This window comes from Perna viridis, chromosome 4 (genome assembly GCF_037379345.1).
Source record: "Perna viridis isolate PV_CMFRI_1.1 ecotype Kerala chromosome 4, ASM3737934v1, whole genome shotgun sequence".
NCBI lineage: Eukaryota > Metazoa > Mollusca > Bivalvia > Mytilida > Mytilidae > Perna > Perna viridis.
The window spans coordinates 36,241,985-36,260,947 of NC_142448.1; the positions used below are offsets into that span (position 1 = coordinate 36,241,985).

Below are 18,963 nucleotides of genomic sequence, written 5' to 3' on the forward strand. Positions count from 1 at the left end.
AACATTCTATTGATTTGTAAGAGTTGTGTCCCTTTAATCAACCACACTAGTCCGTGAAAATGACAATAGATCAATTAAAGTTAAATCTTAAATATTTAAAAGGACAAAGCTAATGCTTTACACCATTCTTTTTCATTTTGATAATTAAAAAAAGCTGTCTACTAATCCAAAGGCATCTTGAATGACACCTCTACACAATCAGCAAGGTTTGAAGATTGTTTAAACCCAGATAAATTATCCACATATGACAAGACGGAGCGCCCACTATATCATTTTTTCTAACTGGAAGTGTGCCAAAACACTCATATATAACAACATTTCTGTGTAAACAATAGTATAGAGTTATAATCAATAAATTTTTATATTATCCAATTATGGCTTCTTTGTTCTAATATTGGTAGTTGTTTTATATGTTTGCAGACGACATGACAATTCTTAGCCGAAGAAGTGAAGTACAGACATGACAAATGTCCATGATACAATATACCTGACCAAGAATTTGTATTAACATCATACAAAAGGCCAACAAGCACCAAAAGTGTAGTATATCAAAACTGCCCAATTAAAAGTTTGATTGAATGATCTTGCTTAAATTGTTTTCACATAGATTTACATATATTAATCGTATGTGGGTAAATTCTCTTAGAATCATGCACAATGACAACGACAACCGACCTAACAATGAATGTTGTAATCATAGAAGTCTTCTATATGTGTATATATATATATATATATATATATATATATATATATAATATATATATATATATATATATATATATATATATATATATATATATATATATATATATATATAGTTTGACGTTATATTTATTGGACAATTTTAATCGAATGTAAATAAATGGTGGTTGATGATGGAGTTATACAAAATGATATGGAAAATCATTTCTTTATTTCAATATAAACAAATATCAAAATTACAGTCACGAGATCAATCTAACAATGCCTGATTCTTACAAAAAGGCATTTCAGGAAAGATATTAAAATTTACTTAGGCAAGCAACTATCATTTTATTGGGTACTTTAATGGTCTCAAAGGCAAATCGTTGCTTAAAAGTAATACAGATTGTATGCATTTCTGTTGTTTCACTTTCGTTCGATAAAATGCATCTCCACTTTTTCAACCGGGGAAGCAAATGTTCTATAGATACTTTTTACTTCGGTCACTCCCGGTGGCAGTTTAACTTCAAAGTTCTGAAGAATCTGCAATAAGAATTTTATCATTTTATTATGAACTTAAAAAAAAACTTCCAACATTGTGTCGCTTTTTGATTCGTATATACAATTACATCAATTAAAAAAGATAATACTGTGAAACATACATCAAATGAGATAGATCATTTACATTAAGTGAACGCCAGACAATTGAAAAATTTACCGTATTTCAATTTGAATAAAATATTTTCTACGTGATGAATCATTTGACTACCGATGATAAATCAAATGTAAAATACATGTACCCACGCATTGCAGCAAGTAACTATTTAAGTACTTCTCCGTCTAATAATCAGGCAAAATGTGTATAAGGTGTGGCACATGAAGAAAACATACACAGACATTTTATTGCATAATCCAAGTATTTATACCTCATAACCTCAAGAAATTACAGTCAAAGTGTTTGAAAAGTTTGCCTTTTTAAGATACTGATAGGTAAAATTTAGTTGAAATGCACTGTGGAAAATGCACTTTTTCCTTATATAAGCAGTCAAAATATATCTACCTCACCGATACTTCAGGATAAATTTAAATAGCTGTTCAGCTGTTTTCTAGATGTATTTAAGGCAAAAAAGACCAAATTAAGAAATATGATGTTCCAGCCATTGCCAGATTCTTACACAGAATGGTACTTAATCACCAATACATTTTTTTTCAATAGACTAACCTTACTCAAAACAATGTACATTTCCATTTCTGCAAACCTTTGCCCAAGACAACCTCTAGGCCCATAGCCAAATGGTAACATAACAAAAGGAAAATCTTGTCCTCTCGCAATATCATCTTTTGTTGTGCGTAACCATCTCTCCGGGGCATAATCACCAGGACGTGGAAAAAAACGTTCGTCCATACACATGGATACCATATTTGACATCACGACTGTCTGTAAAAATTGAACCATAAGCTAGTTGTAGGTCTGTACATGTATACCTGGTTTATAAGTTTCAGCTGATGGTTTTCTGTTTTACTATTATGTTTGATTGAAAAATGATTTATGTTCAAATTACATTTTAAAGTAGTATAGAGACATATGTCATACTTATTATTACTCAGCACATAAACATATAAAAAGATATTTATACATCTGAAACCACAATCACTGGAAAATCAATAAAACAATGAACTATGACGTAAAATAAAAAGTAGAAAGTAATAGGATGAGACATCATTTTATCTAAAGTATGAAAACAAATATATCAAGAGTTAACCTGTAAATGATCCTTCAACTAAAATCTTGAAGCATTTTTGTTTAAAAATGAATCTTTAACTTTCTTACCCCTGACGGTATTTGATAATCCCCAATAACTATATCAAACTCAGTTATTCGTCCCGTTCCGAGCATGGTTGGGAAAGTAAGTCTGAAACCGAAATTAATTTTTCAAATACACATTTGTTTTATGAAAGAAAACGGGACACCATACACCATCTTGTTAAACGAACACCGAGACATGTACAGTACTTGCATAGGAAAACGTCCCATTCTATTGTATTAGGGGGTGAGGATTAATGAAATGGGGAATGGGGAATTGGGATATAATAGGGGAATATGGTTTGAATGGGGAAAATGCTGATATGCAAAGGGGATTCAATGGGGGGGGGGGGGGGGTTGGTGGTGATTTTTTAAGGAGAATCTGGAATCTGGATGGGGACATGGGTAATGGGGATGTTATGTGGTCTAAGTGGGAAGTTTTTACCATCCAAGAGCTGTACATATTGGCTCTGAAAACAAAACTATGACGACTTTGGGGTAAAGGTAATCCATGACAAGTTCTAACGTATAAAAAGGTTAGTCCAATGTACAAAAATGGTGTCAACAATACGCTTTGAACGATTACATTTATGTACTCCACAAGATGACTGACCAATATAGTATTCATTTTATAAATTTATTCTGATATAAATATTACAGAAAAGCCCTGCTAATCATAAATATAATAATCATAAATTAATTACAGTATGATCAAATAATGTTGAATATGTGATACTAACACTATATGTTATAAATTCAAATAAAACATATGTTTTGCCATACGTATTTTATATGTAAGCGATTGTTTTTATCATATTCATTTTACCCCATATCACACTCATTCACCTATTCTACATACCATATATCGCACACTAAGGCCTATTTCACACACCCTTTAACACACCCCTACTCAATACTTACCTGAAATGTACAATTAACGGAACATGACATGACAGAACCTGTACAATATGCCATATCATCTCTTTTAATATCTAATGCCGCGGTTCGACGACTTTCAGGGTGATTAAAAGGTTGCGGGTTGGTACGGTATGTGATAGAAGTTTTAGAAAGAAATTTTTAGTATCAACTAATTTTCTATTCTTAGAACCTTGTATTCGTATATAGATATATTCGACTTTTAATGAATCCCCACATGAAAAAAGACATTTTTAAGGAGGTAGACCTAGGGTAAGGGGCACAACTCATGAAATCAGTGATATGTTTGTATTATATTCAATTTCACCAAATCCTCTCAAGCTTTCATTTGAAGCAGAATAAAATAAATTCAAGTTAATTGGATGCTTACATAAGATTGATGTAAAATGCTGAATACAAACGTTCCAAGATTTTTGAGAGTTGTGTCCTTTACTCTAGGTCTACCTCCTTAAATATTGCACAACATTATTGCCTTAATCTTGTATATTTAGTACTTGACGTATTAACTCCAAATCTAGTCGATTGTAATGACCGAGTATTTCTAAAGATGGTGACTGATGGTATTGTCATTCTTCGATGTGGTCTGAGCTAGCTTCCAGTAAATGTTCTTTACGTGGTTATGTTATTTTATGGTGTTTGTTGAGGTATTCCAGTTATATAATTTGATTTATTATTGAGTGTATTTTATGGTACGTTTGTAAATTGATTTAGTTTATGTTTGACCATACATTAAAGGGCGTGGTAACGGACTGTTAATGCTTACTAAGCCTAACTGCAGATTGATTCGACTATCCACAGTCAGGATAATATTATCCCTTATGTGTCCTTGTGTCGTTATATTACTTTTTCGTTTTTTTTTTGTTGATGAAGAATTATCCTTCTGTTACGATGGGGTTTTTAACTTCTGTTGTCGGGGCATTTCAGAGCTTATTTCAAGGGTTGTATACACTAGTTGAAGAGCAATGCCTTTTTGTGATCTTCTGTGTTGTATAATAATGATAAGTTGTTGAATATATTGCGTTTCACCATATCTGTTCTTTTTTTAATTTATTATGTATTCAATATTCAATAAAAGGATTTTTGAACGTATATTTAGAAATATATCTATTCCCTGGCATGCATGGTTAAAGTGTATATAATCATCTATAAATATTTTCTTCATTTTTGTTCACGTCAAACCGTTAGAGAAAACACATTTCAAGAAATGTGCATCGCATATTAGTGAATTATAACCGCTAAGGAGAACATACTGCTTTTCTAATTGTTTGAACTCCTTATTTATGCGACTGACATGTTTAGGTTTAAGAAATAATAATAAAACTTAGGAATACATTTTACCCACAACAATATAAAGAAGGAATTAATTAAACCGATTTTACTTTTGATTATTCTATTTTAACAAAAATATTAAGCCCGAAACTCTATATTCAAAGTTACCTATTTTTTGTTTTTTGTCCATAGAAATAAAGTAACTCACAGGCTAATGTTATTTTATACGACACAATTGCTACGCAATAGCATATTAGTAATCAGCATTTTTACCTCTGAGATTCTTTTACACAAGCTTTCAAATACGACAATTTTGACAAATGCTCTTTCGTCAATTCTGGACTGTCACCAAGAACACTTCGTATTTCCTCGTATGCTGCAGCCTGTTTGTCTGGATGTAACGCAAGATCTGCGAGGGCAAAAACGAGACTGTTTGCTGTCTAGGAAAGGAAGCACAACTTAGATTCCATATATAGTGGAGTTCAACAACAAATTGAACATTAAGGAGGTAGACATAGAGTAAGAGACACAACTCTTAAAAATCATTGGATTTGTATTCAGCATTTTACATCAATCTTATGTAAGCATCAAAGTAACTTAGATTTATTTTATTCTGTGTCAAATGGGAGCTTGATAAGCTTTGGTATAATTGAATATGATACAAAAATATCACATACTTCATGAGTTATGTCCCTTATTCTAGGTCTACCTCTTTAAATCAATAAAATAACTTCAGATTTGATATCCTTCTATACGAAAATATTCACATATACATGTACCCTTCACTTACAGTCTATGTAAATGGGAAAACCTTGATATCTATGATATATTACATATATAATACTTGGAATGCAGGAATCGCGGTTTCAGGTGGTAGACCTAGAGTAAGGGACACAACTCTTAAAAAAACATTGGAATGTTTGTATTCAGCATTTTACATCAGTCTTATGTAAGCATCTAATTAACTTGGATTCATTTTATTCTGCTTCAAACGAAAGCTTGAGAGGCTTTGGTGAAATTGAATGTGATACAAACATATTATTGATTTTATGAGTTATGTCCCTTACCCTAGGTCTACTTTTATAGGTTTTTGATTTTGAATAGACTGGAAAGTATAATATGTGGATCCCAACACCGTGGAACTTGAAAAATATTACTCATGTCTGCGACAATTTTTACTGTTTGTGACGTGACTCATTTCAAAAACTTTGATAAGGGTAACCATGGAAGTGTTTTTTTCAATTTAATTCACAACTAATTCATTTTAATTACAAATGTAAAAATACACATATATTTACTGGCTGAAATTTAAATGGAAATATAATATTATATCGCTGAAAACGTCATTTGAATTTTGTTTTGAATAAAGAGTAATCAAGGGAACCATGAATCTAGCTGAAATCAAAAGAATATAATATAAGGATAAAGACTAAACAGGAAAAACAGATACACACAACAAAGAAAACCAAATAATATTACACATACAAAGAAACAAAAGTAAGCGAGCAAATCAGATTTCACTAAAACTGGGAACACGGACCAGGTGCACTGGTCGGGTAAGGAATATGTTTCTATTGGGAATGAGGACTTTCTACGTAGAAACTACGAATAATTCGAAATAGTGACTGGTAAAATGGATTGAATCGAAAGTTCACACTATTCATGAGCTGTATCTTCTACATTTTCTATTTTGTATGAATCCATAGCGTTGTATACACATAGACTTCTATGAGTGTAAAGTTTCATTATGCTTTGACACACACGCAATTCTACAACACATATTTTCCTACTAAAGACACTTGCGATAAAAATCTTAAGTATACTCACAGAGTCGATACCTGCTGTAATCAATGTCGTCACGACACTATTGATTGAATTTTCGTCCATACGAGGATCTGATATCAACGAATACATAAAATTAGGATCTTTTTCAAGGTACTCATCCAAACTGCCGGTCTTTTCTAGTTGTTGTAAAAATTCTATTTGTTCATTAAACTCAAATTTTACCATTCTGCAAAAGGAAAGAATATCTGACATAACATATCACTTACAAAAAGGAAAAGATAAGGCCTTAAAGCCTTCGGCTGTATGATTCTGAAGACGAACAGAACATATTTTGCAATCATCAAGAATCCCTAAGGAGCGTTCATTTTCTTGTGTTCTTGCTTGTCGTCTTTCCTATGTTCACTTTCAGTTAATTTTCTTCTATTTTATGCTTTTTATGTTTAACAACAAACTTTCCTGATTTTTCAAAATGAAAGAGTACAACATTGATTTCGCACCTAACGTAAATGCGTAACTAGGTTTCAGAAACTTCTTTTCAATGTCACTCCTGATTGACATGCTAATTTGCACCTAAGTATTCATTGACGATGATGTTTGTATAAATATATATATAGGCTAGATACGTTAATTTATATTTAATAATTTGATTGAAACAATATATATATTGTGCAACAGTTATGTCAATAACTACTCAATATCGAATTTTATTTTGTCATATTTTGCATTTAATAAAATCATAATTTTTGTTTGTCTTTAAAAAAATGTATAGTTTTAAATTAAGCAAAAACGTACAGAAAATGTCATTCTAAGTATAGTTTAATGTAAACAATCCTTTTTTCCATTGATACAAAGCGCTGTCGTTTTTAAAGGACAGAATCTAATAACATGGTTTTAGTTTTTAGTTTTTTTAACTTTTTAAAAATAAAAAAAGTAATCAATGGAACCACACACACATGAAATAACCAAAATAAAGTAACAAAGATGTATGATGTTTTTGAATCTGGATTTTAACTGAATATGGGGAATGATAGTAAAAATGTAATTTCGTCATGCTAGGAGATTTGATGGGATGAAAATTCATGGAGTTGTTCATACTGGCTAAAACTGTACAATCGATGATGAATAGAACTAACGGAAGAGTCAAAGAGTAATCGAGGGAACCAAAGTTCTAGTGGAAATCCAGAGACAAAAAACTAAACATGGAAAACAGACATACACAAAGAACATTAAGTAACTAAAATAATACATACAAAGTAACACAAGTAAATGAGCAACTCGGACTCCACAAAAAAAAACAAAAACAAAAACAAAACAAAAAAACAAAACAAAAAAAAACAAAAACAAAAACAAAAACAAACGGGGGCATGGCCCAGATGCACCAGTAGAGTAAGCGTCCTCTTCTGCTTTTCTAGAAATACCCACCGAATTGCTCATAATCAACTCCGGGGTAGACGAAAGAGAAAAGAAAAACTTTTGCACGATGAACAAATCAGTTTTCATGGTACAGATGGTTACAACATAACGATCCACGAGTTAATGATGGCGACCATAAAACTTCTGTAGTGAAGACTTCAATCTTTTAACAACGTAACCCTGTTCCAGAAGCCCAAATCTAAGATTCCTAGAACGAAACAAAAACGTCTGCCTAGTTACGTAAAGCTCTGGCATAACGTAAAGTTAAATAAAGTTTGGATATGAAAACTCCATACACAGGTGCTAAAGGAATGTTGCCATAGATGAAGGGAAAGTTGACAATCCTGAATGAAAAGCCATCACGTTTGTCGTAAAGTTTGGTCAATAATTTTCCTTTTCCATCGATCTTCCATGTTAGAAAACTTAAAAACTAGAGCAGAAAAATAGTGTTAAGATCGTCTGCTCAATATAAAGTTTTTAGGGAGTAGCTGCGGCAATATTTGCTTTCTATTCTATACATCAAAATTAGAAGTCTACTTTCAAAGTTATACCTGTTTACGCTTAATCTCGCCCTTTCGAAATCCTGATACAGTTTTGTTCTGTAGTACAAAAAAGTTTTGACTGGCAAGTAAAACGATTCCTGAAGACAAGTAAAGAAAGTTCTGATGTGTTCAATTAGTTCAGCTGGAGGACCATCATCAAGACAACCATATCTCTTGTTGAAACACAACATACAAACACCTGTAAAGTAGATGGTGATTTCTTATTATATTTCGTTTTTTCTTTAAAATTAGAAATGCCAAAAACAACTACCAATCTATATAATCTTTAACCATGTATAAGAAGTGTGTGTCATAATGTCGAAATATCAGTGTAAAAAACTAATTAACAAACAAACCAAAACAAACAAACAAAACACACACACACACACACACACACAAACAACAATTATTAATTAGCTTACTGGTGCACCTGGTCCATGCTTCCAAGTTTTAGTGGAGTCCCAGTTGTTCTTTGACTTTTGTTGCTTTGTACGTATTATTTTGGTTATTTTATGTTTTTTTTTGTGTGTTTATGTTTTCCGTGTCTTGTATTTGTTCCTGGATATCCTTGTTTGGATTTCCGCTAAAATCATAGTTCCCTTGATTACTCTTTGTTTTTGATTTAAAACGTTTTTGGTAGATATATGAGAATATAATATAAATTGCTTCAAAAATGCTTTTTGTATGTACAGTGTATCAAACAATTGCATTATGTGGAAAGCTGATGTAAATGCGGTTTTTTTATTACTTTCTGTTGTGTAGTTCATTAGTTCAGGGAGCAAATCGTCGGTTTTGCCTTTTCGACGAAGCCGATTAATAAAATCATTGGTAACACCCACTATCAGGGGAACGTAGCTAGCCACAACTGCGGGGCGGAGCATTTTTTCTTGAGCTGGTTTTCTGAGTGCAACCCAGTCATCTCCTTTCCTTATCAAAATAGTAAAAAAAAGATGCATTTTAGTATTTTTTTAATGATCGGCCGTACATTATGACACAAATTTTCATGGATTTCGTGCTTGACTCAAACCACGACATAAAACTCCTGACGAAATACATATTTTCTGTTATTTTTACAGCAGGAAATGTCAAACGAAGAATTTAAGAATCCACGAATCAGAGATTTGGTCGAACGACTCTATTATAATACATAGGTGTTTAATAGAGCAGACCCTTGAAACGGATCATGCATTTTACTCGAAAAAAAATTCCCACTGTTTTATCATATTAAGACTAAAGGCTATGTCAGAGAAGCAAGCTAAACAAAATAAAAAGAAATCTTTATCTAATGTATAAGACATCCCTGTTCTCTGAACGCATTGTTCATCATCAAATTTTCAATTTCATAAAGTTTCTATATGAAGTGGCTGCATGGATAATTTTTACAGTTGTGCGCTTTTATGAAAATATGATTCGCGGTTTGCATTCAATTTTTAAATAATATTTAATTAAATTCATTTGTACTTACAGTATTGTCAGTGTTTTGGGTGCTTCGTTCCGCTCATGAAAAATCTCCAAAAGATGTAAGGGTGGCCGAATGAATAATTTGTACGGTTGTTGCAAAAGTGCTTTGACATAGTCGGGATGATGTAGGAAAACAGTCGTGGATTTTCCAAATTTAAGAGTATGGATATCTCCATATCTTTCTCTCATACAGTTTAAAAGGTTAGGAAGCTCCTGTATCGTAAATTTAGCTGCAAAATATACATCATATATATATATATATATATATATATATATATATATATATATATATATATATATATATATATATATATATATATATATATATATATATATATATATAAATTATGTAACTATTCTATTAACAACCAGGCCAGCTACCATATGAAAAAAAAATTAATAAAAATAATAATCACTCAAGGGAGACACACAAAACGTAAGGGTAATAACATATCAAACCGTTTAATTTTGTGACATTCTGGTATCAAAGCATCTTAGTGATCAAACGTTTTGTTGCTGAAGCTACTATTTATTCATTGAAAACATTCCTATGAAACATGTTGTTACAATTTCTTGAAAGTTATATATTTTGCTTCTTTTATAAAAAAAAACCCGAATATTTCAAATGTTTTAAACGACCCAAATTAATTTTAAAGAAGATGTGAGGTAACCCTTTAAGTACTATCTCATTTTCCTATTCGGCAATAAACATAACCAGTCTGAAGGAGTTAGACCTAAGGTAAGGGACATAACTTTTAAAATCAGTGGTATTTTCTTATTATATCTAATTTCCCCAAAGCCTTTCAAGCTTTCCTTTGAAACAGAATGAAATCAGGTCAAGTTACTTACATGAGATTGATGTAAAATGGTGCATACAAACGTTCAAATGATTTGTAAGAGTTGTGCCCCTTACCCTAGGTCTACCTCCTTAAATGATACAATATTCTGTTGTAGACAAACTTCCTTATAAATGTAATTGTATACGTTAAAAGTGTTTTTCAGCCATGGTGTAGTATATTAGGTCAGAAGACTATATCGTATCTAAATCATTTATACGTGTTCGTTTTCGTGTTTTTTGAATAAAATATTTATGTAGCAAAGCTGAAAGAACGTAAAGCCTTCACACTTATCTAACATCTTCATTCGCGTAATTTAAATAATCAATCGATTGTGTTTTCAAGAATTAAATGTATTTTATACCGATTTTTATTGGCTCAAAGTAGAAATGGACATCACATGTTACTGTTTCCAACGCATGCTAAAGCCTATTATATAGGCCTATAATGAACTGAATCCGTATCAAATAATGTTTTTTTTTTTTTAAAAAGATGTACATTGTATATGTACATGTCATATGTTTTACATTCAGATCAAACCAATATGCATTAATATTGGTTCATATTCCGTCTTAAAGGAGACATGACACACACATTTCATTTTTTAGACATTAATATAACTAGAGTATGTGTAAATACGAGTATAACAAATATTTTGCTCATCAGGTTAGCGCTAAATAAAGTTAGAATGATTTATTTGTGTTATCACGACGACCTAATTAATATGCATAAATGAAAACTGGATGTAACACCCACTTACCATGTATGGAAGTGCTACGCCATTGGTCCTCGAACTCCATTTGGGTGCATTGAAAATGTATACACGTGCCCGAAAAACAAAATTTACAAATCTTCAAAAATAGCTTGTATATATAATGCAGAGTGGTCCAATGATCTGTGTATGAGTCCGATAAGAAGACCAAAGTTCTTCTCGTTTTCTGTCAACTTTTCATTTTCGTTAGGCATACATCCTCGCGTGGCGAAAACACAATTACTTTGCACACTCTTTTTTAGGACTGGTACAGGAGGGTACAAATAAAACAGTGACACTCTGTATTGTTCTTTCTTTGCCGCTGGGTTATATCAATTAACAATCCTGGTAGACTTAATTATAGCCAATAGAAAGCGTGGGCGGCTACTTTTATCTTCACATGGTTCGGGGCCTTGTGACACAAGTTTCGACGCAGGTGTATGACTTCAAGAATTGAAATAAAATTACATTTCTTTTGTCTTGCGAATTTTGAAATAAGACAATTTACATGGAGAATTTGACACAATACACAATTCATAATGGGCGACGCTAGGCGAGTTTAAGGGAGCTTTTCTGGTATGAACAATATTTTTGTCATATTTAATTTTAGAAAAACTGATTTGGAACACGTACGAGGAAGCTTCAGTACGAAACCTTTATGGGTTCTCAAATAGAATTATCAACAACCTATAAAAATAAACATGTTCGTATTATCCTATAGCGGTACCTGCGGGACACTGGTACACTTGTCAGGAGTAACGTTCAGTAAAAAGGGGTGAAATTAATATTTTCATTGAAGATCGAGATCGGATCAGTTTAAATCTTAGAATGTTAATTTAATTTACTTTATGTAAAAAGTTCAATCGAACATGACAGAACATAATGAAATATTTCTATGTAATCTTCAAAAAGAAGTGGTGTCGTTACTCTGTGGAGTCTAGTCTTCATATATGTAAAAGTTAAATATTTCTGTTATTGTTTATCATTTTCTCGAAGTTGTTCAAATTGATACAACAGTAAGTATATATTCGCTGGTAAATCAAAGCTTTCAATCAAAACTTTCAATCTCATTTGTAGAAATCACATGTAAAGTGCAGAAGCCCCACGCATTTCAACCACTCGATCTATGAATTGAGAACCAATGACGTAGCACGGTCATGTGACCACATGGCTAAAAAAAATTCGTATGGCTAGGGTCATCGTCGTGTTCTTTAAATATATATATTAGGTGTAATAAATCAAATAAACCAAAAATGGAAAAAAATAATTGTTTGTGTCATATCTTCCTTAAATGTTCCAAACTATACTCTTTACTTACTAAAAGGTTTAAAATGGAGTGCTGCGCCAAGATAGGGGATGTTGAAAAGTCCCGTTGGTCCCGGTATTTCGCTAAATGAGTATATTTTCTGTTTGTTGAATGGTTCTTGGTATGTAGTAGAAGATAGATGGAAACTATGTTGCAGAGCTGTGGACCGTAACAGTCTAAGGAGAAACTGATTATTTCTACCAAGTGCCATCTTTGTTCTGGATTACATAACAAAAAAGCCCAATTTGGTTTAACATAAGCTACAAATCAATCTAATTTGCAAAAGTTAAACACATATCGTTTAATAATGAACATGCGTTTGTTCATCTATAGATATAAAAAGATACTTCAAACTTGATATAGTATCCATAATCCTTTCAGAAGGTGTTTATCGGAACCAATGTTGAATTCTTGTAAATTTAACCTGATTTTGACTTCTACCCAAGATAGTAACCAGACTTTATAATTTTCATAGAACAAAGACGGTTCATAAAAAAGTTTTTTCAAGGGCCTCATTAATGCCACTGAATATTAGTATTTGGCAAAAAAAACCAACTTTTCATTTCTTCTGTCTTTTTCAATCGTGTTCAATGAATTTCTATTTAAATAAAAGAAAATCTGAAAGAGGTATGGTTGAAAAACGCTAATAACGGTGTGTCCATCTGCGCCATGAAAACGGATTTGTTTAACGTATCATAGTTTTCTTTTCCTCTTTCGTTTACCCCGGACTTGACTTTTTTATGAACAACTCGGTGGGTGTTTTTAGAAAAGCAGAGGACGCTTACCCTATCGGTGCACCTGGTCCATCCTCCAAGTGTTTAATGGAGTCCGAGTTGCTCATTTACTTTTGTTACTTTTTATGTATGATTTTAGTTACTTTATGGTCTTTGCTGTGTATGTCTGCTTTCCATGTCTAGTACAACAAATGTATTTGTCCCTGGATTACATTATTTCGATTACTGCTATAACCTTGGTTTCCTTGATTACTCTTTGAGACAGCCGTGATATTAGAAGGTGATGTTATATTGTAGCATGAAACAGTTTAGGTCATGATATTGCAAATTAAGTACATGTATTAAAGTTTTCACACTGTACAAGCGAAATTTGAAATTTATCAATATAATTTTCCGAAAGAAATTGAAAAATTGTTGAATCGGTTTAGGAAAAATGATACGCTTGTTAGCCAATAAGGAAATGATTAAAAATCAATATGTAATAAATTTGAGAACTGAAACTGTCATCAATGTATTTCATTTTACATTATTGCAAGAAATAAATAAGTATCTTTTGTGAAATCAATTATCCTTGGTGTCTATTTTAGGATAAAATTATATTCGTGTTTTGGCAATTGTATAGAGTATAAAAGTCATCTATAAACGAAGTAAAAGAAACAAGAAAATGAAAATATATATATTTCCCGGTTATTTAGAAATAAAATGTTTGCAAAAAAAAAAAAAAAAAAAAAATCCAACCAAACAAAACAAAACAAAAACAACCCAGATTATTTTAAACACAACGTGTAATTTAAATTCTGGAAGAAGACTAAATATTACGACGTACAACTTTAAAAGAAAACTCTTTTGTATTATGTTTATCCGTGTTATATAATCGTAACAGGGTTATACAACCGTGTGTGTTCATAATTAGACATTTATGTGTCACTTGATGTTTACAAATAAAGCCATACTTCATATATCAATTGAGATTGAGTTGCATAATCTAATCGTTATGAAAACCTTGACAACAATGACATTATCTCTCATGGTATCTTGTGTACAAACAACATTTAAGACAACATCAAAAGTGCCTCAACAGCAAAAATAAATAAATGCTTTAGTGATCTTTCATTCTATTCAGTTTGTAAGTTAGTTTGCGTCACTTTCTTGTCGTAAAAATGTTTTCACATTAATGTACATGTAAAAATCAAAAAGATTTGTTTTTAATTCTATGCAATTGCTAATTGTCAACTTACCTTGAACAATATGTGAACATGGACACCTTGACGTCTGATAAATTTGATATGTCATCCTTGACCCAATTCACACACATGATCATTAACGTTGTAAGGTTATTATCCTAAAGATCAACCCTTCAATCTTCACTACAGTCGATAAAGTTAAAACGATTATTTGCTTGCTGCAATTAATGTAACTCATAAAAGCTAAAATATGACTTCCCATTTTATAGGGTATAGGGCAATGGGGCTTGGGGAAAGACGCAATAGAGAACGGGAATTGGGCAATGTGGAATTTGGGAAGGGGCAATATAGAAGAGACAACAGGAAATGTGGAAGGGGTAGTGGGGCATAGAGAATGGGGTATGGGGGCTTGGGGAATGGGATATATGAATGGAGCAATGGGGGACGGGGCCAGGGAATAATTTTTATACGATTTCTAAACATATCTCATTTTGAAAGTTTGGACTGAAATAATTTTGTGTCACATATACTAGAATGATTTTTAAATTGACATATTAAACATATTGAGCAATAAAAATAAGACCAGTTTTTGAAGTTGAAAATATTGGTTCCCTTTCAGTTGGCAGAAATATATGATTAGTGTCCCAACCACCAAAAGTATACTTACCATTTTTGATATTCTAATCAAAAACTGTGGACAACTAATGAAATTAAAACTATTCGCACCCATACAATTTGCAGAAATATACATTTTTGAGAAATTGGACTGAAATAATGGTGTCGCAACCGCACATCTGATGAAAATTTTGACATTTTTTTACATTTACAAAAAAATAATATCATACCATTAAGGGAATTTCAAGTGTTTACTGTCATTCAATTAGCAAAAATATATAATTTTTTAAAGAATTTGGTTTGAAATATATGTATCACAGCCATCAATAAAGTACTTATATTGACACTTTTGAAGTGTTGTTCAATAGTATAAGACTAATGGGTATATTCAAAGTGTTCGCACGCAAAGGCTTTGCAATAATATTTCATTTTGAAGATTTTGCACTGAAATTTGAGTGTCGCAACCACCAACTGGATACTACCATTGCCATTTTTAATGTTTTAAACAATGATTTTGGACCATTATTGAAGCTCATTATAGAATGTGGGCTGAGGTAACCCCCCGTACACCCCCCAATCATCAACCAAAATATGATTTTCAGGTACCCTTTTAGGTATGCTTTTCATTGGTGGGGTAGCAATTGTTCACCTAATAGGACTTGGAAAAGTTCAAATATTAATTACTTGGGCTCGTTAGAAAGCTAAGACACTATATAAATGTTATAAATGTTTTGAATATATAAAAGCTTGCTTGAAGTACGGTATTTTAAAGAAATTGCCAATTATAGGTGAAATTGAAGAAAATATGAAATTTCGAAAATCCCCTTTTTATGAAAAACTCATTATTGTCACATTAAAACTGAAAAATAGCGCATGAAATGAGAAGAAATGTTGAATACATCGATATTTAAAAGAATAGTACCCAACACTGTATACCGTTAATATGACAAAAATGAACATTTTAGTTCGTGTTGAAACATTGTTTTATCATGGGTAGGAGTGGAAATTTCCTAACTTGACTTGGAAAAGTTCCAGTATTTATTACTTAAGCTAATTGTGAAGCTAAGACATGATATTAATAAACCGTATCACACAAAAGCTTGTTAAACTACGGTATTCTGTAAAAAGGACAATATCGTATGATATAGTAGAAAATTCTAAAATTCTGAAATTTTCCCATTTTCCGATCTTATAGTAATGTCAACCCAAAAGAAACGTCTAAGCGCCTGAATTGATCAGATATGTTAGGTAATCATTGTCTTAATCGTGAATGCCTAAAATATGAGTTCTGCAATACTAGTATGCTGTGAATGAGAATTCTGTTTGATACTGAGACCAGGGGTAGGGGTAGTATTTTTAACATTTTTTGAAATTCCCTCCCTGAAAATTAGTTTTTCGTGGATTATTTATGTAGAAAATTATTTAATCTATCGAATGATGCCAAATTTGAGACGTTTTAGTGGAGCAATAACTAATACTGTCGAATTTATGTGACTTTTGACCGAAAAATCGTATAAATTGTGATAATACTTAACAGAAAATGCCTAGTAAGCCATTTTTTTACTGAAGCATAAATACTCTAGGGTTTTGACATTGAAAAATACATTTTTTTTTCATTTTACCGCAACACCCTAAGTGTTACTGCAACTTTTTTGGTACCATTGTAAAGTTGAGACATTGAACTTTACAATGATACCTAAATTTGTTTAGTTTGTTCATTCTATCTCAAAAAAGGCTAAAGCAGTCAAGCAATTGAATCTTGGCTTTTTGACCAAGTAGGATACAAATATAGGCTACGAATAAGAATCCGAGAATATTCTTTGGCGACAAATTGATGGGAGGAGGTATAAAGGTACCTTAAAATCACCATGAAGTTGATGAGTTGGGGGGGGGGGTTGCACGGTGGACCCTCCCAGCCCATGGACTACTCATGTGATACTACTGCACATATGATGCATATTTTGGCAATTTTAACATTAATATCAGACCATAATTGAAATGTTATGTGTTTGCACCCATACAACTTACAGAATTATGTTATTTTGTGAAACTGGGATCAATTATATGTACTTAGAAATGAGTGTTTCCCTTTAAAATTTTAAATAAAGCAAGAATATCCATAAATGTGTTATTTATAACAATTTTAAACATTGAATTCGTTCACAATTTATACATATGTCTATACTTCTAAGAATATTTTGCATGTTTACATCTCACACAGCTGGGAGTGGCGATGATCCACAATGCAGGTATCGCTATTTCCAAAACCGACTGCTAGATTCTTAAATATATATTGATTGCACCTAACTTTGTACATCCGAATGTTTGATATGATTCTGCTAGAATCTTGGTTCCTTTGATAACTCTTTGATAAAACATTTACTTTACTTTTTTTTGCGACATGGACATCAAGCTCCTATTTCTATTTGCATCATGAACGCACTTTCTGATGGACCTCATAAACCGCAAAAATTTCACATAGGCTTTAGAAATTTTGTTTTTTGTTTTTTTTTTAAATCAACAAAATCGTTTTGTTCAATAAACGTTACCTTATTCAATATAATTTATGATTAGACAATATATCATGAACGCCTTAAAGTTAACTTTATACGTTATAAGTACATTATAATATTTATATATTTTACCAAGCATTGCATGTGTGCTAAGGTTCCACTATAACGATAGGTCACTGCAGATAACATTATGACAATTTTTTATGGAAATAAAGCTGCATTGAGACACTTAAATAGAGAAATCCAATTTTTTTTCCGTCCTGTAAAACGTATATATTTTTCAAAACCTTACATTATGGAGGTGCATTTTGTCATGAAAATCTGTAGCCATGGAAACATAATAAAATATGAATCAGTTTTCATAACCAATTATGGGTGCTTTCCCAAAATTAATCGTAAAAAAACAGGTTTTTCTAAATTATCAGGCACTTTTAAACTGCCAGAAAAAGTAGGGAGGGTATTATTGCAAAAAAATAATAAAATATATTTCTGCTCATTTGATCATGATTGTAGTTCTCAAAGTGCGAGGGAAATTTTGCATCTTTGAAAAAGAGCCTGTTGGTGCAGGGAATCCGGTGAGGACCTGAATCTTTCGGGATAGCTTAAAGCATGCATTTGTACACCTCTTTACCTCCATAAGTATTGCATTTATTCGTGTACGAATGCTCTATTACCTACAATCAATATTTCCAATAAGTTTCACCTTTTATATGTAAGTTTTACAACATCAGACCGGGTCAGTTTTGTGTACGAAACAGTGCATCTCAATCCCATCTGTATGGTGCAACCTAACGATAGACGTTTTAGTCAAACCGGAAAAGGTATCAGGAAAATCCACAGAAATGGGTCTGGAAAGTGAATTCAAAGTGAACATAGCCTTTAGATTGATTTAAAATTAAAATATGCAATTCAAAAACAAAGAAAAGAAAGAATTATTTACAGTATCTAGAGCCGTTGCACTGAATCATTTTAAAAAAAAATGGACTACCGTTTTATATCTTTCATATCTTGACCCTTTCAACTATCGACCATTTTTCAATAATTATACAATCCTAAGAAAAATTGTAGAAGTGCTATTTATGCCTAACTCATATTCATACAACAACAAATGTGATACATGTTTCAACATCCGA

At 31.9% G+C, this 18,963-nt stretch overlaps 1 protein-coding gene across 1 annotated transcript; it reads right to left on the reverse strand.

Moving 5' to 3' along the window:
• Positions 1 to 896: 896 nt before the first annotated feature.
• Positions 897 to 14,886, reverse strand: LOC148619930 (sterol 26-hydroxylase, mitochondrial-like). The gene is made up of 10 exons (XM_088580380.1): positions 14,757 to 14,886; positions 12,797 to 13,002; positions 9,896 to 10,121; positions 9,179 to 9,357; positions 8,440 to 8,629; positions 6,518 to 6,701; positions 4,964 to 5,130; positions 2,513 to 2,594; positions 1,904 to 2,119; positions 897 to 1,224 (listed from the first exon to the last, which is right to left on the reverse strand). The coding sequence occupies exons 1-10, from the start codon at positions 14,837 to 14,839 to the stop codon at positions 1,108 to 1,110; spliced, it is 1,650 nt and encodes a 549-aa protein (XP_088436506.1). The 5' UTR covers positions 14,840 to 14,886; the 3' UTR covers positions 897 to 1,107.
• Positions 14,887 to 18,963: the final 4,077 nt, after the last annotated feature.

Bases quoted from the DNA above. Each gene is read 5' to 3' on its own strand.
- LOC148619930 (XM_088580380.1), bottom strand. From the start codon at position 14,839: ATGATCATGTGTGTGAATTGGGTCAAGGATGACATATCAAATTTATCA. The intron at 2,595-4,963 runs GTAAAAATGCTG...TTTCGGTTTCAG, and splicing joins TGTGTAAAAGAATCTCAGAG to ACTTACTTTCCCAACCATGC. The intron at 1,225-1,903 runs GTTAGTCTATTG...TTCTTATTGCAG, and splicing joins TGTACATTGTTTTGAGTAAG to ATTCTTCAGAACTTTGAAGT.